The following is a 22,134-nucleotide window of genomic DNA, read 5'->3' as shown; positions in this document are numbered from 1 at the left end:
AAGCAAAAGGGCTAATCATAATAGAAAAGATTGGTATACTCAGCAATATTAAAATTAAGAACTTATGTTAATAAAGTGTAAAGATGTGAAAACATAAGCCACAAACTGGGGGAGGCTCACTGACAACACACACAACTGACAACAGATTCCAGAATATAAGAACTCCTATAAATCAATAAAGAAGGAAAGGGAAGGAAAGGATGAGAGAAAGGGAGAGATAGTCAGAGACAGACAGAGAGACCAAAAGAAAATAAATAAAGAGAAACAGGTATTTCATAGAAGAGAAAACACAAATGGCAAATAATCCCCAGGTGATGTGCAAACTCATTAGTAGTAATTAGAAATTTTAGATCATAACATCATACTATTCTACCCACTTGATTAGCAAAAACTAAGAAGTCTGCTATTATAAAGTTGGTGCAGATGTGGATAAGGAACTATAACAATACACTGCTGGTGTATAAATTATTACAACCACTGTTGGAAAACAACTTGGCACTACTTTGTGAAGTTAAACATCACATGCTGTGACACAGCAGATATATTCCTAAGTACCCTTGAGAAATCCTTAAATGTAAATGCCAAGTATATTCATAATAGCAAAAACAAGCAAGACAATAAACAAACTAAATGAAATATTCATCAACAGGAAATAAAGTGTAACTACATAGTTCAACATGAGGGAACCTTAGAAACATGTTGAGTAATAAAAAGTCACAGAAAACTAAAACCAATATAACACCATTTTTATAAAAACTCAAAAGCAGGTGAAACAAAATAATCTTTTTTAGAATCCATTTAAAATGTAAAAGTATTATTTTTAAAAGGGGCAAGGGAATGACACGAGAGAAAAAATGCAGAGCAGAGGCCCCTCTCGTGGGCATTAGGTTGATGGGAAAGGGACCCAAGCAGGAGTGACAGTATTATGTTCTAGTTGCTCCATTGGAAAGAGGATTTATGGAGCTGACTGCATTACGCTTCCCAATCTACATCAGTTTCTCAGTCTTCACACTGTTGACATTGTGGACTGGATGCACCTATGCTGCGGGGGACTATACTGTGTATTGTAGGATGTTTATCGGCATCCCTGACCTCTGCCTACTAGGTACCAGTAGTACCACCCACCCAGCTGTGACAGTAAAAAATGCCTCCAGAGACTGCCAAACATTCATCAGAGGCAAAATTGACCCTGTTGAGAAACACATATGTAAATATATGTTATATATATTTTTGGATGTTTTAAATAATGATCCATAATAAAACAAAGTTTCAAAGTGATAAGTAGAAGTTTCACTCTATCTGCGAAGCACAACTAGAAAGCGATCATTAAGAGCTGAGAAAGCAGAGCCCATCAAGGGCCTTTGAAGTGACAATGAGCACTGAGGTACCGGAAGGGTTTTGACTAGCAGACGATACTTGCAGGAATGGCACCAGGTATTGGAAAATCAATGACTCCAGATACACTGGAGGATAATTTCTGCAACCATTCTCAATTCTTTAAGAAATCCAAAGCCTAGTTTAGCCCTTTAAGATACTGTTTAATTTCTTTAATCCATTATTGGTTGGAAAAAAAAACCCCAGGGCCCTCTGTTTACATATGACCTTTTAAGATCTTGAAAGAAGTCCACGGATTTTGTTACCTTTGAGGAGGTGGCTGTGGCTGCAGCCACCACACATCTAACTGTGGCCCCCTGATAACTGGGGGCCACAGTTTCAGGAATAGGGTCTAGAAAACACAACACTGCTGCTCTAGGAATGTGGACTGTCTGAGATCCCACACTATCATTGTATCCCATTAGTCCGAGAGCCTCCCCGACAATGTGGTTCTACTCCACAGCATCCATCTGGTTCTTATACTTGTACTGCAGTCCCATCTAACCTCTCATAGGACAGTTTGTTACCCTCATTTAAAAAAATGGGGAAACAGCCCTGGCTGGTGTGGCTCAATGGATTGAGTGAGCATCAGCCTGCAAACTGAAAGGCTGCCAGTTTGATTTCCCATCAGGGCTCATGCCTAGGTTGCAGACCAGGTCCCCAGTTAGAGGTGTGTGCAACTGATCCATGTATCTCTCGCCCATTGCTGTTTCTCTCCCTCTCTTCCTCCTTCCATTACTCCCTCTTGAAAAAAAAAGAGTAAATAAATAAAATCTTTCAAAGTGGAGGAGCATAGACACAAAGAAGATACGTGACTTTTTCAAGATAACATAATCCAGAGAAACTGATTAGGAGTAGAACTGGCATAAAAATCAGGTCTCCTGATTCTTGCTCTTTATGCTTTTTCACTAGGTTCGGAACTGTATTTGGGCATGTGTGATCATGCATGCACAGATGAGTGAGTGTGTGTGTGCATATCTGTGGTTTGGGAGTGTATGCGTGTTTCTCTAAGGACCAGGAGAAAAGACAAAAGACTGAAGAAAAAAACCAGGAGGTGAGGCATGGTAGAAAGAGTACAGGATTCAGAAGACGCCTTGGGCAAGACCTTTCTGAGTCTCAGTTTCTTCAACTGTAAAAGCTTGTAGGATGATTTGAAAAAAATCACATGAGCTATGTATTTGAAAGTACTTAATGTTTCTATAGACAAATGTTATTGTCATTGGAGTTATTATTACACATGTAATACAAATGATAAGGTAACCCTCAAGGGTAGGATGACATATTTCTTCATTTTTTTTGGCACTAGCTCTTACCATATGTCCAGTTCAGAGGAGTATTCAGTGGCTCCCAGCAAGGCATCAGGAGGGCGGTACCAGAGGGTCACAACTTCTGAAGAGTATGTCTGACTGGGAATGGACTTGGCCCGAGCAAGACCTGACCAAAGGGGAGAAGCACAGAACTCATCATCCTGGGATTTCCTGGAGGACCCAGTGACACATTCTACCAAGGAGGGTATAGCTGGCTGAGTAAACAATTTTTTAATACTAATACACAAACTCTGGGTGCTTTTAATAAAGCTACTCAGCTATCTTGATCCTTGTGTACTTCTTTATCAAGTGAATTTCTCAAATTTTGGCCTCCTTTGCATCTAGATGTAGCCTTCCTGGCTAAATTCTTGCCTGTGACATGAACAGAAGTGATGTGTGAACTTCCAGATCATGCACTTAATGGACAGGATAAGCGTTCCTTCCTTCTCTTCCTCCACCAGGCTGTCATGAGAAGGCGGTGGCAGTCATCTTGAAATATGTAGTTGGGACGACATCCTAGGGATGGTGGGGCCTCCTTACAAGTTCCGACTGCTTAGGTCAGATGGTATGTGAGAGTATGTTCAGCTTCTAGCCTATTTACACCTCTGTGATTTCGGGTCTCTGTAACAGTAATAGAACTCGGTCCATAACTAACATGGCCAGCCTCCACTTGAGCAGTGCAGAATCCTCAGTTAGAGAAAGGGTGGGGATTGCTAACCTAAATTAGTTAGTTTGGTAGGACTTCGGACGAGTCTGTTTCAAGCACTCCTCTGTGCAATCAGAGTACTTCCTTAGTCAGCTACTGATCTCACAAAATCACATGATCTATAGCTGGACAAATATTCAATAGATGAGTCACTGCTGTGGGGAGTTGATAAATGAAAGTCTGTTAAATGCCTCCCTACCCAGATGAAAGCTACTATCTCAGAATAGAGTACTGCAGCTAGAGTACAACTATTTGACATCTGCCAAACAGAAGTATGGTTCCTCAGCTCACACGGAACTAGGTTTTCAACAAATATTTATTGAGTACTTGCTATGGTACCAGGCACTAGGGATACAACAATAAGCAAACATGGACCCAGGTTGTCATCATAATGCCTCTAGACTAGTGGAGGAGTCAAAATTGTCACACAGGTGTGTTGTATGTGTGTGTGTGTACCTGTGTGTGTGATTATAAACTGTGGTAAGCACTAAAATGGAAAGCTAGAATAACACTCAGGAGAAATCTGTATCACTTTGATGAAAATACAAGCCTTACGGTCACACCTGTCTAGACACACAATTGAGCAGGAACAAGTGTCCTGGGGCATTCCTTGCAGGAGTCTGTCTGGAGCTTCACCCTGCTGTCCTGGGATATCCTCAATCTACTCTGATGGAGTTTGTATATCCCCCTAGATTTACAGAAACCTACCAAGTGCAGTTCACTCTTGCAGATGTCTCTGTATAAAAAATGGCAGTGGCTAATAGGGGTGCAAAAGTTTTTAGGTCTGATTAGACTGGAATTTGATAGAATCCTAAAGCTACCATTCTCTCCTTGTTTCGTGCCTCACACTTTCTCTGTGGTAGTTTAATATCATCACAAAGCATCACACTCTGTGGGCCTCGACTTTTCAAAGGCCAGGCCTCGTCAATGCTTTAAACATGCGTACACAAAAGCAGCATTGTTCACAGCCCAGAAAAAGACTCGCGGGGCAGCTTACCAAAATCAGCCAGTTTGAGCTCTCCCAGGTGACTGATGAGTAAGTTCTGAGGTTTCAGGTCCCTGTGAAGAACGTGTTGGTGGTGGATGTACGCCAGGCCCCGCAAAAGTTGAAACATGAAAAGCTGGAAGGAATGAACACCTTATCTAAACAGATTTGAGCCACTATGTGGATTTCTCCGCTAAATCAAAAACACTCATCTGTAAGAATATTGTGAAAGTGTCTCTTGAGAGTCAGGGGTGGGCGGAGGGGGGCAGAGAGAGAGAGAACATTTTATGTTTATTGGAGGAAAAAGGACAAGGAAAGTCAGGTAAGTAGTCCATGTCCTAAACAAAGAGTTTCTGGCTTTCCGTGACATCGCATTTCTTTGATATTGAAGGAATTATCCTTCCTTAAAAATCTAAAGCAAGTTTCCTTTGGAACACTAGTTATTGATTTAGATGTAAGAGATTTAATTTTTTTCCCCCACTGATGAACTTGGCATATGAGATCAAAGTTGACCTGGAAATGATATACAAAGGTTTACAACTGCTTTATTTTTCCAGGCTCTCTGATATGAAACCCTTTAAAAAACACAACACGAGGAGACCAAACTGGAAAATATACCCTTAGAGGGTAAAAGGAAATAAAGGAGCCATTATCTTTTTAAACCTATTTTTAAAGTCTTAAGTTCAAAGTTGAAAATAAGGGAAATAAATATAAATTAAGAGGGAAGAGAGATCAAAATAAATTAGATAAAAAAATTTCAAAAGAGAACAAGGAGTAAATGGAAGAGAGAAGAAAGAAGGTAGGGGAAACAGCAGGAAAAATACATTCTGGGCCCAAATTTTAAAATGTTGCATGTTATAATAAGGCACAGAAACCAGCCATTTTTAGGTTCCCATCATTATAGAAGTTTAAGGTTAAAAAAAAATGCTTAGTTTTCCAAGTGTCTTTTGCTATTTTCCAGTGCCACTGGCAATTGAGAATTTAAACACCAACATTAGTGTTTACAAAAGCCTATGCCAACTGAGAACATGTTCTGACAGTTTAGAAAAGAAAGGACCAGCCCCAGCATTCCTGGGGACACAGGCAAAGTACCAGATACAGAGCTATGCGGATAAATCCACTTTTTCCATCACATCTTGAAAACCGGGAACTTCAGAGATGCTAGGACCTGTCCTGATCGACCAATGACTTGGAGACATCGTAGCCAGGGTAATGCGCAGCATGGTCTGACTGAAGCAGGAGCCTGGGGAGTCCACCTACCATAGAACAGCTGTGGCCATGTAGGTTTGATGCAGGCCACACATCAGTTGTACAAGCCATTTAAGAATGCTGAAAGTTTCTTGAGGCTTCTACTTCACATGTTCCCTGGTTCTGTGAATGTTCCCAAAGCTTTATCTCCTTGGGGCTTCAAAAACACACTGTTTACTCTTTCCATTCATCAAATCACTATGCTACCAAAACACAAAATTCTTGTGTCATCATTTAAACTTTCTAATTGGTTATAATGTTCATGGAAAAGACAATATAAAGAACCAACTGAAATTCCGGGTGAAAGATAAGATGCCATAGTATATGCTGCTCAGTGGGAAAGGACTCAGGACAGGGTAAAACAGGAGACTGAAAGATGGTGACCAGTGAGGAAGAGAGAAGGAAGAGAGAGAAAAGTGAATGCCTATCACTTTTTATAATTCTCAAAACAACTCTGTGAGGAAGATAGGCTTGTCCTCAATTTACAGATTAAAAAAAAAAAATAGGAAACTTTAAAAATATGGCTAGAAAAAGGCAGGGCCAGGTGTCAAAATCAGGGCCGCCTGACTCCACTACACCATCCCGAGAAGCCGGAGAAAAGACAGAAAATTAAAACATGACAGGCAGAGAGGGAGTCGGCAGCTGAGTCAGAAACCGAGCTCCTCAGTGGGCCAGGCTGAAATGCCTTTCATGTCCCAAGGATGGCCTGTTCTCACTAATTAGTCACGCCTGCCTCCCACCTTCTCGCTCTCAGTCTCTTTCCTCCTGGGCTCCATGTCTGTCTACAAGCATTTGCAAGCGGTGAAGCACTGTGGTGTTAAGGTATGGTATTTCACAGCCACACTTCTCAAAGCTGCAGTGTGTGCTGACTAAGCTCACCACCCACTCACTCTTTAATCCTTCACAACCTGGATTCTTCCTTCAACACTGCCAAAGCTTCATCGATAATATGACCCAATTTGATGGGGTTTTTTTACAGTCCGCATCAAGCCAGATCTGTGGGTGACTCTTTCCAGAGAGGCATCCCATACCCCAGGGGTTAGTTCTCTTTACAGCACAATGAGACTCTTGGGAACAAAATGTAATTCCTTTGGGCGACCGCCATCTGGACTGGAATCCCTCAGAACAATCAGAACAGTCAGCCAACTCCTGCAGGGAAGCTTGAGTCCTTCCACTCACCAGGGATCCCTGGGGCTTGTTAAATCTAACACTGGTGAACCTCACTCTGATTCCCATGTCTCACTATATCTCCTGTGGTCACTCCTCAAAAAATAAGCCTCTCTGACTATTCTTTTTTCTTCCCATAAGCTCACGTCTATATTGCTCTGGGCTTCCTTTTATTTAATCCAGTATCCATGGTTCCTTCCTCATCCGAACTTCTTCACTGCTCTCTTCACTCCTCAGTCCTGGTTTAAAAAACCTCTACAACTCAACCTCTGATGAATTTCCTTCTGGCTCCTTCCCTTAAATGGGACCTTGATTTCACTGCTTCCCTATAATGCTATAGGGAAGTGGATGTTAGTTCTTTCTACAGCTTACTCATCATACATTTGATCACGGGGAGGTGGGGTCAACTGTCTCCCAACTCCTTAATACCACTTCAAAACCATTACTTCTCTACTCTTAAACAAAAACCCCTGTTTCTTGCCACCCAGCTACCTCTTTCTCTACTCCTCTTTTCACTCTCATCCACACCAGTCCCCACCACTCTCCATCATTCACTGAAGACATGGGCTCCTGGATCACAGCTGTCGCTTCCTTGACATCAGCAGCCACATGAATGAGTTAAGCTGACTTCCTCAGTTCCAGTGATCTGCTTCTCCAATCAACTTTAGCCTCTCACTCCATAATAACGCAGTGGGTCTTGTCATCATATGCAACTGTTTTGATCAAATCATTCATATATATATATAATTATTTTTTTTTACCATGGTCATCAATTCCTTTTGCTATGGAAATCCAATGGATAGCTCTCATGCCTTCTTTTTGCAGCATTTGGCATTGTTGACTAGGGAGAGACCTTCTTTCCTGAAGCTCTCTCCCTTGGTACTACAGTCTTCTAATTTTTCTCCTGCTTCTCTGACTGATCTTTTTATAGGTTCCATCCACTTCCTCTTCTGATCTCTAATATTTTGAAATTCCTTAGGGTGCCATCCTGACATTCTTCTCTTATCACTCCACATACTCTCTCTTAGCCACCTTATCTATTCACTTAACGACTGTATTCTGAAGATTTCAAAATCTTTATCTCCAACTTAGACTCTTTCTTGTAGATCTATGTAGTCTGAACATTCCATAATCACCTCAAACTTGGACATTCCATAATCATCTCAAACTCAGAATGGCTAAAACTTACCTCACTACTTACCTCTGAAATCCACTTTCTCCTCTTTTTTTCTTTCTCAATGAATAGCGCCATTATCCATACTAAACATGCAAAGCGAGGAGCACTATTGCTGACTCTTTTGTCTGTTGTGAATTCTAGCTAAGTAACTGATCGCATATACGTCCACTCTCCTCCACTGTCACCTCACATCTGCACCACTGTTGTCCTGATTAGCCTCAGGGTCAAGGCAGGAACCCTAACAGACACCAGCATTTAGGGAATGGAAGGGAATGGGAGGAAATGGGAGGATGGGGTGGGAGTAGGAAAAAAACAAGGAGAGACTGAGGTCAAGGGACTATAACATTTCCCAAAAATGTATTGCCCTTTCCCAAACTATTCACTACAAAGTCATCGGAGTAAGCTTTACAAAAAAAAAAATCCGAAGTTACCACTTCCTTGTTTAAAATCTGTTAATGGGGCTCCTCAGATTGAATAACGTGATACAGCTGGGCCCTTCATGCACCGACTCCTACTTCCCTCTCAAGTCTCATCTCTAATCATCTCCAACTCTGCGAATTCCAAACCTCCAGCTTTACTGAATTATCATCAGTTCTTGGAATAGACCATGTCTTCTCTGTCATCCCAGCTTTTTCACTGCTGCCTCTACTATGGGAAACTCATACCTACTCCCATCTGCTTTGATTGGATAACTCCTTCTTTTCTGTCTCCCTATGCCCAAAACACAACCATCTGTTTATTAGTGTGTGTCCCTCACATATCTACATGGTCCCTGCAGTCAAGTATAATTTTCAACTGTATTCTTGGTGTTTGTGACACCCTCAGCTATACCCTCCTTGGAATTGTCTCTTCCCTTGACTTCCATGAAAATGTATGTTTCTGGATCATCTGCATTCTTAAAAGCTGCTTCCCTTGGTCCTTGGCCATCCTGTTCCTCTTCTCAGCCTCTAAAGGCAAAAGTTCTATCATTAGTTCATTTCCCTTTGTGGATTTGCCCTTTTGGTTACCCACTGTCTTGTCTTTACCCACAAACTCCTTGTGCCCATTACCCTCAAATCTACATCTCCAGCTCATATGTCACCCCTGCGCACCAATCTCCTCTTCAGCTGCCCGCTGCTCATTTCTTTAGGAGTTCATTCTGCCTGAAAAAGGACTCCTCCTCTTCTCCTAACTAGCTTCTTCTATTTCTATTAGTGGAGCTATAATTCTCCTAGTCAATCAGACCCAAAATCAGTCATGTTTGGCCCCAGCCTTTCCCTCCTCATGTCCAGTTAGTCACCATGTCCTTGATGAACTCTTCACTGTTACCATTTTCACATTCCTTTCCGTTCTTACCTTCGCTACCATAATTTAGGCCTTTATTACTTCTCACCTAGATCCTTGATACTCAAAGTTTGGTCCTCTACTAGCAGCATCTATATCACCTGGGATTATGTTAGAAGCAGAAGCTCAGGCTTCACCCTAGACTTACTGAGTCAGATCCCCAGGTCATTCATCCGCTCACTGAAGTTTCGGAAGCACCGGGCCAGAGCACATCAGTGAACTCCCAGCTGGAATCCCTGACTCTGGTTCCCCTTCTTTAATCCACAAGCCACAGTTACATGAATTTCCTTTTGATCGCATCATTCTCTCTCAACTCAAACCCCTTTAATGAGTCTATGTCTAAGGAATAAAGTCCACATCTCAGAAAGTAAGGCTCTCAGCCACCTACCCAATCTGTTTCCCCGGACTCATGCATCCTATTTCACTAATACAGTCTATTAATATATGGCAGGCCAACAGGACCAGAGATGCAATGTGGTAGAAGTGGAAAAGTACCCTAACCAAGAGTCATATTTAGCAAAAGCTGGTTCTATAACCTCAGGCAAAATGTTTATCCTCTCAAACCTTAGACTGCAACTCTGCAAAACAAGAAAGTTACATCAACCCATTGTGTTTTAAAGCCTCCCCACCCTGCCCCACAGCCAGCAGCCACAGTAAGAAATACATATGCACCTAGTATTCATATCCATACACGCGAGTACAGTTTCAACTGGAACATAAGTTGCAAAAATATTTTCTTTTCTCACCCATTCCATTTCATTTTTTAAAATGTTGGGTGCTAGTTACCAAATTGATTTCATACCTGAAGACCGAACACCACTGTTGGCCCCCTAACCCTAACAACCCATAACTCTGGGATCCTCTTCCTCAAATTTGTCCTCTATTTCCCTGCTCTGTACCTTTGGTGGAAACAGTTCTTCTCTCTCTAACATCTTCCCCTATTTTAGCTTAAAAAAAAGATTTAATTTATTTAGTTTTAAAGAGACAGGAAAAGAGGAAGAAAGGGAAAGAAACATCAATGTGTGGTTGCCTGTCACATGCCCCCTACTGAGGACCTGGCCCGCAACCCAGGCATGTGCCTGACTGGGAACTGAACCAGCAACCCCTTGGTTTGCAGGCGGGCACTCAGTCCACTGAGCCACACCCATTTCAGCCAGGGTCTATTTCCACTTCTTAAAGTGCCATGCATTTTTTAAAGTTCTGGCTTAATGAAACCACTTAAAATGAGAAAATACATTTTACTTATTTATACACCTACAACACCAGGTCTTATTTCGTACTTGGAATTATTCACCAATGTCCTGTACTGGCATTTATTTCTTTTATCTTGTTTTCGGATATAAGTGCCTTGAGAGCAGGACTCTGTCTTCTCTTTTTCCCTCCTTGGCATTTAGTGCAGTACATGGTATATCAATTACATAAACCTGAAAATCTTTCTCATGGTAATTTTTTTCCTCCAACCATTCTTCTATTTAATCAACAGTTTAGTTGATTGTTGCCTCTTCTGATTTCTACCTATCAGGAACCTGCCTATCTTCACTTCCTTCCCTCAGTTTAGACGCCACTAACCATCACTCTAACCACTCGACATTCTCTTCAATTCTCTGGCCAGACTGTCTTTTCCTCCCACTTATCTGGCAAAACCCCAACTTTGAGTTAATCAAACTGTCTACTTTCTCTGCTCTTCTATTTGAATTGCTATGTGCTGCCATTAAAAAAAGTCCCATGATCATGCAGATAATTTAATGATTTTAATTCTCATTAGAACCTTTACACACTACTAGACTTTCTTGGTTTCCCTAGTTAGTTTCCTATATCATTCTCCAATAGCTATTAAAATTTCTTCACTCTCCTCAACTCCTCTGTCCTCAAGCCTTTTCCCCTTGGTCTTCAAGAGTAGATTGAGTTCCTTATTACGAGTTCTCATAATATTCCTATTAATATGGCTATAGCCTTATCACTTTGCTTCTCACTGCCTATTTAAGTCCATGAATCTTATGAAGCTTTAAGCACACTTAAAATAAGAAACACAACTTGTTCATTAGTAAAACCTAAGGACTTACTAAGTACTCAATAAATATTTCTTGAATGAATGAATAAATGAATACATAAATTATTAGTTAAATGAATGAGTACATAATATACAAATCTCATGTGGTTAGGTTAAGTGCCAGTCAATTAATTAGTGACAATAAAACCTTAGGGAATGAAAAGTATAAAAGACAAATGGTTTCTAAAATTTATAACATGTAGAATTACAGCTAGGTAAGAGTTTATTATTTTTTCTATTCTAATGACTGGAAAAATGGAAGCTAGTCTCATAGGTAATAGGATCTGATAGAACAGGCAGAAGGGTAACTGATTAAGATCTAACAAAAGTAGTTTGTTTGCTAATTCTAGTGGAGAACTATAAATACAATGCGAACTTTGTTAGAGAGCACAGTACTTTGCCCTGAAAAAGGTATTTATTTTATGATGGCCTACCTTCACTGCTTCCTTTTTAAGTGGCTTATGCTTCTGGAGACACACCTGCATGCGGGCATTGACTGACAAGGTTGGGCTGCCCAGAAAACAGCTAAACATTGCTCCATTTCTTGAGAGGCAACTTTTTGTTTTTAACTTTTCTCTAGAATATCAGTGATGGCCATCTTATTTCATACCTTGGGACTTTGCTTTGCACCAGCAGTCTGTTTCCAAATTCTGCTGTTGTGGGCAAACCAGAGGTCCTGACCCGCAGAGTACTCACCCGGACATTGTGAGGATGAAGCCCTCCTGGGTGCTGAGACATGTACTGGGCCAGGTCTGTGTGCTGGACGAAACAGTGGAGAGACCGATGTTAGTGGTGCTCGGACAGCGCCCAAAGCAGAGCACAGATTTGACTGTCAGAGGCATTACAAAGTTCAGAATTTTTGAGAAGAAGGTGCAAAAGCTACATGATCTGGTTTTCTGAGACCCTGCTGTTAAGGTCAAACACTGTGTCTTTCTAACTGGTTGCTCTTAGAAGGAAGCTTGTTTCTCAGCACAAAGAGATGCTCATCTTAAGTGACTGCCACCAAACACGATGACAGAGGGGTTTTTCACTCTTCTTGGAGGCAAGTCAAGTACACATACCTAGTGATGTCTTTCTGTTAATATTTGAATAGTTTTTCCTCTCAAAAATGCTAAAATGAGTTATTCTTTAGTAAACTTGTATACAATCTTTAGAAACCTTGTGATTTATGTCAATGAAAAAATGTTGAGTTCTGCTCAGATAGTGATTAAAAATAGATTTCAAAAAAGTGTAAAAGTTTTATTTAGGAGGCAAACTCAAAATTCTTATTTACTATTGCTGGTGAGGGGCAAAAGAGCAGATACAGTGGGTAAAGAAGCAAGATTAAAGAATGGGCGTAAGAACAATAGGCTCTGTTAATCATAATAATGAAAATTTCCATGACACGTTCCACGTTGTAATGAAAATTTTATCATGCCATAAAATATTAACAGATTCATTATACAAGCACCAGGCTTTTCCTTCATGCTTTGTACAATGCTGGGGCAACTCACCATGTATTCAAAAACGAATGTCAGTGTCTCTTTGGTGTGGATTATGTCATGCAGGAGCACAATATTGGCATGTTTCAAACCCTTCAAAAGAGAGGCTAGACAAATGAAACAAAATGTTAATTCAGTCATTGATAATGAAAGCACTGCTTTAAAGATATCAAGCAGTATTTACTTTTTAAACATTTCAAATAAAGCATTATGGTTTTTCATTGCTGGAAAATCTCTTGTGAAATAATATTTAAAATTACAAAGAACTTCATTATTTGTTAAATGGTGAGTCATTGCATTTGCATACCTTATTTTTTTTAATAGGTTAGAGCAGTTGCAAAAAAAAATATGTTTCCATTTACCCAATCAATTTCATCAAAGCACTCAGAGCACTTTGCAAATGCTTTCCTCTGGGAATCTTATCATCTCTGCTTCAGAGTTACAGGAGAGGAGGCCTGGAGAGATAAAGGCCATGGGATGGGGGTGGGGGCAGGAAATGGAGTGCTCTGCCTTCTAGAGCAGGACTTGGCTACATGTGACCATTTTCTAAAATTCGAAATCCCACAGGAGCTCAGCAAGGCTGGTGGATGGGGTTGGTAGAAGGCAGGGATAAGAGCATGGGATGAAAAACTGTTAAAACATAATGAAGAGTGAAAGGAATTTTTACAGAAATATTTTATTGATTGATATTTTTGAGAGAGAGAAGAGGGGAAAGAGAGAGAAACATCTATTTGTTGTTCCACTTATTTACGCATTCTTGGTTGATTCTTGTATGTGCCCTAACCAGGGACCAAAACCAAAACCTTGGTGTGTCACAATGAGCTAGCCAGGGACTGGAGGGGATTTCTTAAAGGGAGTATTGCAAACCTCTGTGGAAAGGAGAAAATACAAACTTGAAAAAAGGACAGGGCCAAACTTGGGAGCCCAGAAGAGTAAGAGTAAAGAGGGTGGAGGACCACCTCTTGCATCTTCAAAAGCAAGTTATTATTAGGTCAGTAAGAACAGCCCTAAAGGGGAGAAGCCCCTCAAAAGGCTAGCAAGTGGCTGACAGGGGGTTTAAAATGCTGTCTTTGGGGGTTCCAGAGATGAGAAGACCAGAAGGGTAGAGAACAGAAAAGGAACAAAAAGAGGATGATGAATCTCAACTCTGGACATCCCTGTATAAAGAAATAGTGTCCTTAAGACTTAAAGGAAAGGAAAAATTAAAACTCAAATCGATGTACTGTAAAATTAAAAACAAACTCAGATGCTCCCCTCAAATTTTAGAACAAAACTACTTCCTTCAGTAATCTTATCCATTGTAATGACCCTCTGTTGTTTTGCTCTCCTGACAGCCCTTTTCCCTTCTGGGGTGGAGGGAACCTCTATTCTCCTCTGGAGAAGAAATCACTACTCAAGTCAATGCTCTTTCTGATGTGGCTGACCCCACCCCTACCCAGGACTGGACATGTGACCCAAGCCTGTCCAATCAGAGCACAGTATTTTTTCACCACAGTGATTGGTTCAGAGATAGGCACGAAATTCACTCCTGGGTGAACGCTATTTTGCTGGTGCCATCAGGATAGAAATGCTTTCTTCTCTACAGTGAGGGCTGAGCTTGTTGGATTTAGCCAGGAGCTGCTCTGGCCAGATTACCAATACCTGGGAATACAACTAGGCAGAGAAAATCAGGAGTGGATTCTAGCGACATCATTTGCTCCCTGCTACTTTGCAGTTACCAGATCTCTGAGCAAGTGAATTTCCATCTTTACTCACCTTAGTTTGAGCTGGCAACTTTTTACCACCTAAGGAGCCCTATTTCACCTGTTAACCCTGCTTATCTCTACTAATAATACTCTAACTTTAGTTTTTGCTCTCTGAATCCTTATGAACTAAATTTATTATTTCACTCTTACAAGTGCATTGCTTTGAAAATGAAGTAAACAGTTTCACAGGCATCTGTTTAGTGTCCCTAGTCTCAAACTGAAGGCTATACGCAAATACAAGGAGTGACTTTCTCTTTCAGATGCTGCCACACCACCTAGTACAGCCCTCAGCCAAGAGTAATCACTTAATTTATCAAATATATTTATTGAGTGTCTTAACAGAGAGCTGACTGTGGAGCCAGAAGCCCTAATGTGAATCCTGGCCCTGTCACTTTCTATCCAAGTGAGCTCCAGGCAGTATCTCAACCCAAGTCTCAGTTCACTCCTCATGAAACAGAGATAATGCCTTTCCTGACTTGATTTCACAGGGTTGACACGAGGATGGAACCAGATTCCATGCGTGGATCCCTGGCAAATGTCAAGCATCACACAGTTGCAAATTAGAATTAATACTTGCCACTGTCAGATTGTTCTTTATTTCCATGTCTCGGGGAAGGGTCAAGTTATGGAACATGTGTAAAGGACCTGCGGACAAGGACAATGGGGGAGGGGGTAGAATTGAATGTGACAGAAGAGGGGTGGGCAGGGCAGGGGAGAGCAATGTGGGAAAGTGGGGACAACTATAGTTGAACAACAATTAAAAAATTAAAAATAAAAATAAAATAAAAACAAAAAAAGAAAAAAGAATTAATAATTGCCCTTCCCTTTCACCTTGAACCTCACTAAATCCCCACTCCCAGATTATTATCTTAAAATTTTATTTATACCAGTTCATAATGCAGAGAACATTTTGATGGATGGTGGAATGAAAAGGAGAAGGGATGAAGGTGTGCAAATTGCCAGTTATAAAAACAGTCACGGGGAGGAAAAGCACAGTAAATGGAACATAGTCAATAATACTGCAATAACTAGAGTATAGTGTTAGATATGGGTACTACATTTATCCAGATGATCATTTCATAAGTTATATAAATGTCTAATCACTATGTTGTATACTTGAAACTAATATAATATTGTATTTATTGTATTCAATTGCAACTTAAACTTTTTTAAGCTTATGTCACTTTCTGCTAGAGTTCTCAATACCTTTCATACTTACAATAACTTCTGACTTCAGTTAAACATTCTTGTGTTTTATGTGTATTTTTATTTGTAAATTATGTTCATTTTCTCTTTCTCTTTCTATGCCCCCTCTCCACACACAATTACAAAATATGTGCCAAAATTAGATTTTAAAAGGATATGGCCCTGGCTGGTGTGGCTCAGTGGATTGAGAGCCAGCCTGTAAACCAAAAGGCCGCTGGTTCGATTCCCAGTCAGGGCACATGCCTGGGTTGCAGGCCAGGTCCCCAGTGGAGAATGCATGAGAGGCAACCACACATTAATGTTTCTTTCCCTCTTTTTCCCTCCCTACCCCTCTTTCTAAAAATAAATAAATAAAATCTTTTAAAAAAGGATAAAGCTGAAATTACTAAGAATATTGTAAAGATGTTTAGATTTATTTTTAATACAAAAATTATTCTCAGTTAAATATATTACTAAAACTCCTGATGCTTATTTTTAAAACCATGGGGGCATGATTTGTTAATTATAATGGTTTAATACTATCATTTGCTAAAAAGCTCAAAGAATAATACTCACTTAGGGTAAGGCTCACTGCTAACATTAGTGGGGATAATCTTTATTTCAGACAGCTTTCTTGATAATTTCTGTTTGCTGGTTCTAGTCATATTGGCCTTCTACCTGTTTCCTGGGCACGTTTGAACACATTTCCTCCCTGGGTCTTAGCACTTACCTTTGCCTCTGCACGCAACCCTCTTGTCTAAGCTCTCTGCGTGCTTCCTCCCCCATTTCTTCAGGTCTCTGCTTCAAGTCTTGGCTTCCCTGACACCTCCCATCCCAGTGATCCCTATTCCTGTGCCCTGCTTCAGTCTTCTTCATACAACTCATCACCCCTGACATATTATATATATGTTTATTGTCTGTCTCCACCCTTAAGAATATAAATTCCATTAAGAGCAGGCACTTTTGTCTTTTGCTTATTGCTATATCTTCAGTGTCCAGAACAATGTCTGCTCTATTATGAGCATTTACTATCAAATTGGTGGGCACTACTTGCCTAATATCATTTCTATACCTCTAATTGGTTGGTATAGGGTATTTCTGCTGAAGATGCTATTATCTCCTGTTTCTTTTAGTTATCCTCATTAGATTATAAATGTTGTGTTTGTTACGGTCATGTCTACAACTGCTGTTGTTTGACACCCCAGAACTACTGAAATACTTACATGAAAATTGTGGCTTTTGATGATGAATAATAGAGAATTTACATGAAAAAGTGGATGATGTTTAAAGCATTTATCTCATGGTGTTGGTATGTTGTTTGGTCCATCCACCAGAGGGATCAAAAATGCCTATGGCTTCAGTTGTGTGGGTCTCAAACCCAGAAAGGAAAGATATTTCTACTAATTTCAAGTCTGCCTCATAAACTTCACAGCAGGATGTGATGTGTTTTGCAGGCTAATCAGCTGAGGGATGCAAAGCCAACTGAGAAGGGAAAGATCTTAAAATCAGAACATTCTGATTCCTGTAAAATTATTGCTTTTATAGTTCACATATTTGATGTCTAGTAATTTTCATTTCTCTTCGAGGAAAAGACACAAAGATAAATTGGGGAGCCTTTAAAGCTCCAGACAAACGGAACCACAATGGAATTTCTTTGAGTGCTTCCCAAATACTTTTATAATGATGATGATGATAATGATGATGATGATAGGTAGCACTCATTGAGCATTTACCCGATGCCAGGCATTGTTGTAAGAATTCTGTGTATATTAACTTGGTATGATCATGAGAACACCCAGAAAAGCCAAAGACAAAACTTGAAGAAAACAACATAATCCCAAAGATCAAGAAAAATGACCCACGACTTAAAGTTATTAAGCTCATATTAAGCATTTTAAAAATGCAAAATATTTTTTTATTTCAAATACCCAAAAAGGTGTTTAATATGACTAACTGGTTTCATATTACATGGCATTTAATTTGATTCTCATATATGTAAGATATTTACTAATTTAGAAAAATGTCATTTTCATCTTGCAATTATTTGAGAATATTTAATTTCTTGTTTTCACTAATTTCACTGGTATTTGTAGTTCAGTAAAATTTTATGAAAATTGATACTTTGCAAGAGCAGTGGGTCATAAAAATTTGATGCTACTCTCCTCTGTTCTGCTTTAGTTTAGATTCTAAAGGTTCTTGGGGGCGTCCAACATTTTGGAGTCTCTGGGCCACACTAGAAGAAGAGTTGTCCTGGGCCACACACTAAATACACAAACACGAACAAAAACGGATGAGCAAAAAACAGGTTTCGAGTAAATTTACGATTCTGTGTTGGGCTGCATCCATAGTCATCCCAGGATGCGTGTGGCCTACAGCCATGGGTTGGTCACCCCTGGTAAAAGGAAAGGTAAAAGATGATGATGACCAGAAAGAACAAGGCGGCTCTGAAAGTTCTAGGGCACAGTCATATATAGTGAGTGCCTGGTAGTCAAAGCTCTTTCTAGGCTGTGAGCTTCTTGAAGACATGGACTGTCCCTGTCTTTGCATCTCCGGCACCTAGCACAGGCCTGGCATGTGGTGCTCACTAAATGCTTGTGAATTAATGAAGACCAGACAGTTGTAATGAGTTTATGTAGAAGTCAGCAATGGAGCCAATTCCTACCCCAACCCCCACTGGGCATTGAATTAAGAGTCTGTAGTTCCTGATGGGACATTTTCTCTGGTTTGGGTGTCACAAGTCAAGTCAGTGAGTTCAGTTATGAATTCCAAGAAAAGAAATCAAGATAAATGCTAAGGCAAGTGTTAGACAAGTAGTTATTATCTGATTTCTCTGGAATTATAATTTTATCACATAGCATCACCCTGGCATCACTTTGTTTTATAAAAGTATAACTATGCACATATAGATATGCTGTGTCTATGATGTGATTTGATTGTGTTCAATGGAGAACTTCTTGTCAGCCTGGCCTTCTGCAATCTATTTGTGGTAATCAATGAGTCAGAGGTTCTAATTGGTATTCTGTACCTCACTGTATGACCTTAGGGAATTTCTTAGTCTATTTTTAGCCATTTTCACATATATGGACTGGGAATAATTACTTTGTAATGTTTTCTACAAGAGAATGCTCTTAAAAGGTTCTTAACTAAAACTGTTTCTAATTTAAACTCTGCAATTACTGGCATTGTACAATCCATGACAGAATCAGAATTGACAAATATGCAATATTATATATTATTTTCTTTAAAAATGTTTCTTCTGCATTTTGCTTAACATTTATACAAAATGTATCATAAAAATAGATTTTCATGTTTACTGTTGCTAAAGAAGACATGTTTGAGTTAAGGAGTTCTTAATTTATCACAATAAAATAGACAAGATTTTGAATAGAAGAGATTGGATTCTGCTACCTAACAACTCTGATCTCTAGTTCTGAGAACTCAGGCGAGTTATCTAACTTCTCTGAGGTTTGGATACCTTCCTTTCTACTGCAGAACCAACACACTTTGCCTCCTTGGGTTGGTGTAAGGGTTTTAAAACAAGATAATGTATGTGCAGGGGAGGTTATATCATATGCTGAGTCCTCAGAAAAGGTTAGTTATATGGCTGCTTCCTAAACAAATGCTGCGAACAAGCTGAATATCCTGGGTTTAAACCAAAAGTTTCTAATGTTATAGGACGAAATTTAAAATAATGTGCATTGTTAAGATGTTGAGACACAGTTTAATATAACTAAGAAACATGTTCTTATGTAAAAATTTAAAATACTAGTCTATTCAAATGAAAGTGTTTTCTCCTAGTTGTAAAAATAAACATTTAAAATATAATTGTAGAGCTAGTTATGAAAGATTTTCTAAGTTGCTATGAAGGTAGCTAATCTTTTTAATTAACAAAAGAATGAGGGTAGAGGGCATGGCTATGGTGTGCACTACTATGTATCTAGTAGCCAGCAGAATACCTGGACATAGTAGGTCCTCAATAAATATTTGTACAATGACTGCATAGAGTGCATAAATTTTTGAACCAGAGATTTGGTTTGAATTATGGCTATATATTAGAACAAGAAGAAGATGATGATCTGTTTTCAAAGATTATTAAGGGAATTTTGAAAGGGGTAACATGAAAATTATCTGGCATTGGTATTAAGATATGTTTCCCTTAGTGCTGTTCATACTTTTGCTAATTTCATAACATTACATGTTAAGATCAAATAGTATTCCAAATGACTAGATTAATAAACTGCCACACGTCTTCTACTTATATAGAAACTGTACATATAGTAACATCCTACTCAATAAATCTTTGTGGCTGATATATCATAATTCAGCCAAAATGTCCAGGAAAAGTAATTCCTTCTTCAAGGCTTTTTAAAGAAGTCTGCATTACTTGTTCAGTTTTTCTGCACGTGGCTTTCAGTTGCCTTTTTAGCTAGTGACCCTGGATTCTAACTAATGAATTCCAGCTGTTCTTATTTTGCTTTCCAGCCCTTCTCATTTAACCTCCTGTCTCCCTGGTCTCACATCCTTAAAGTTCTTTCAGGAAAAGTGGGACAGTGCCAAAGTTTTCAAACGAGCTCTCACATCTTCTGGAGGGAAGAGGACTGCTCTAACAAGGGCTCCCCACTTTTACACTGGTGGAAAAAGAAACATTCATCGCTGGAAATTAGATGCCTAACAACCTCTAATGTGTCAAAAATCCTTTTGTGGTTTTTAATATTATAAAGCAAAGCATTCAGTAAGGTAAGTCCATAAAGGAAACCAACAAAGTCCACGGTTGAATACTAACTGTAATTGCAAACACCTGTGATGGAGAGCCAAGTCCTGGTAAATATGCAATAAAAGAAACATTTAGCATACAGAACAATACTGATCCAGCTTTTCTGAACCCCGCTGAGAACCATCTATTAGCAACACCGGTAAAAAGGTTTTGTCAAGTATCAACCCAAAAAACTTGGCTGTGGGCAAAATCTGAGTGAGGCAAACCTGAAGCAATAGACAAGTGCATGAAGGAAACACCATAAGAACGAGGTGGCCTGGGGACTTTTTATTACATTCAGAAATACTCCTTAACCTATATACATCTCTGTTTAAATCTGGCCGATCTTTAATGACGACCACCAATAAGTGCATTAGTAAATGCAACCTCCATTATATTAAACACTTAAAACCATACTTTTCTCCAGAATGCACCTGATCCTACCAGGCTGAATCCCCAGCTAACCTGATAGCCATTTGGCCCTTCTACTTAAATTCAAAATAACACATTTCCCAGGGGCTCTGAAAGACTGTTGAAAATGGCATCAAATTCAGTTATAAACTCATTTTCTGAATTGCTTTTTCCATGCCTGTTTGCATAACCCTTCCTTCCAAGCTCTGTCCAAAATCTACTGACTCCATTAGCCACACTGACGCTAACTGGTTCTCATCTTAGTTTATGTCTTTTTTACCTCCATTATAACACTGGTTGTAACTGGAACCATCTGCTTTGGTACATCTGAAAATGATATAGAGCAAAGATCAGGCTTTTTCTTCTCATCCATCACAACGCCCAGCAGTAGGCTTTGCATACGTGATGTACACAGAAAGAAGGGAAAGAAAAATGAAGCGGTTAAACAGGGAGAAAGTAAGGCCAAGGAAGAGCCATTTCTCTGGATTTTTGATGAAATGGATAACAATCCTATTATCACTTTTTCTCAAATGGCTCATGTAAAAAGGTTATTAAACAGAATTTTTAATGATTTATTTTCACTATAGCGGCTTCTTGATGGTGAACAAGTCATCACTAAGGGAAAGGAACAAAAATGGAATAATAATGGCCAGCATTTGTTGAATTCTGAAAATGGATTTTGTGATTAGTGCTTTTTTAAAATAAAGATTTTATTTATTTATTTATTTTTAGAGAGAGGGGAAAGGAGGGAGAAAGAGAAGGAGAGAAACATCTATTGGTTGTCTCTCACGCATCCCAAACTGGGATGGGCCGTAACCCAGTCATGTGCCCTGACTGGGAATCAAACCAGTGACAAACCAGTGACCTTTTGCTTTGCAGGGCAACGCTCAACCAATTGAGTCACACCAGTTAGGGTTGATTAGTGCTTTAAAGCATATTCTCATTTAATCCTCATAACAACTCAAATAGGTACCAGTATTATCCTCTTTCTGCAATAAACTGAGTCTCAAATAGGTAATCTACTCACAGTCACACCACTAGTAATTGGTAGATCTAAGATCCAAACCCAAGTCCACCCTCACCCACCTGCGGTGCTGCCCGGGGCATGAAGAAAATGCAGGAACATTAAAAACATGTGCCTTCCCAAAGAGTTTTTCAAATGCTATCTAAACAATTTATTATTTTCAAGCAAGTTATTTAGTCATAATTTATGGGATTATAG

General features: G+C 39.5%; 1 protein-coding gene across 1 annotated transcript in view; it reads right to left on the bottom strand.

Annotated features, from left to right (window-relative positions):
* Positions 1-22,134, bottom strand: part of CDK15 (cyclin dependent kinase 15) — a 79,349-nt gene that overhangs the window by 48,985 nt on the left and 8,230 nt on the right. Inside the window, exons 5-8 of the mRNA XM_045847629.1 lie at positions 12,831-12,925; positions 12,034-12,096; positions 4,385-4,508; positions 2,688-2,808 (exon numbers count right to left, since the gene is read on the bottom strand). Coding sequence (XP_045703585.1) covers positions 2,688-2,808; positions 4,385-4,508; positions 12,034-12,096; positions 12,831-12,925 — 403 coding nt within the window. The remainder of the gene's footprint in view (positions 1-2,687; positions 2,809-4,384; positions 4,509-12,033; positions 12,097-12,830; positions 12,926-22,134) is intronic.

The sequence above is a fragment of the Phyllostomus hastatus genome, unplaced genomic scaffold (assembly GCF_019186645.2).
Source record: "Phyllostomus hastatus isolate PE091 unplaced genomic scaffold, TTU_PhHast_1.1 phas_contig_57, whole genome shotgun sequence".
In the NCBI taxonomy this organism is placed as follows: domain Eukaryota; kingdom Metazoa; phylum Chordata; class Mammalia; order Chiroptera; family Phyllostomidae; genus Phyllostomus; species Phyllostomus hastatus.
Note: the sequence above shows the minus strand (reverse complement) of the source record. Positions and strands in the feature narration are given on the sequence as shown.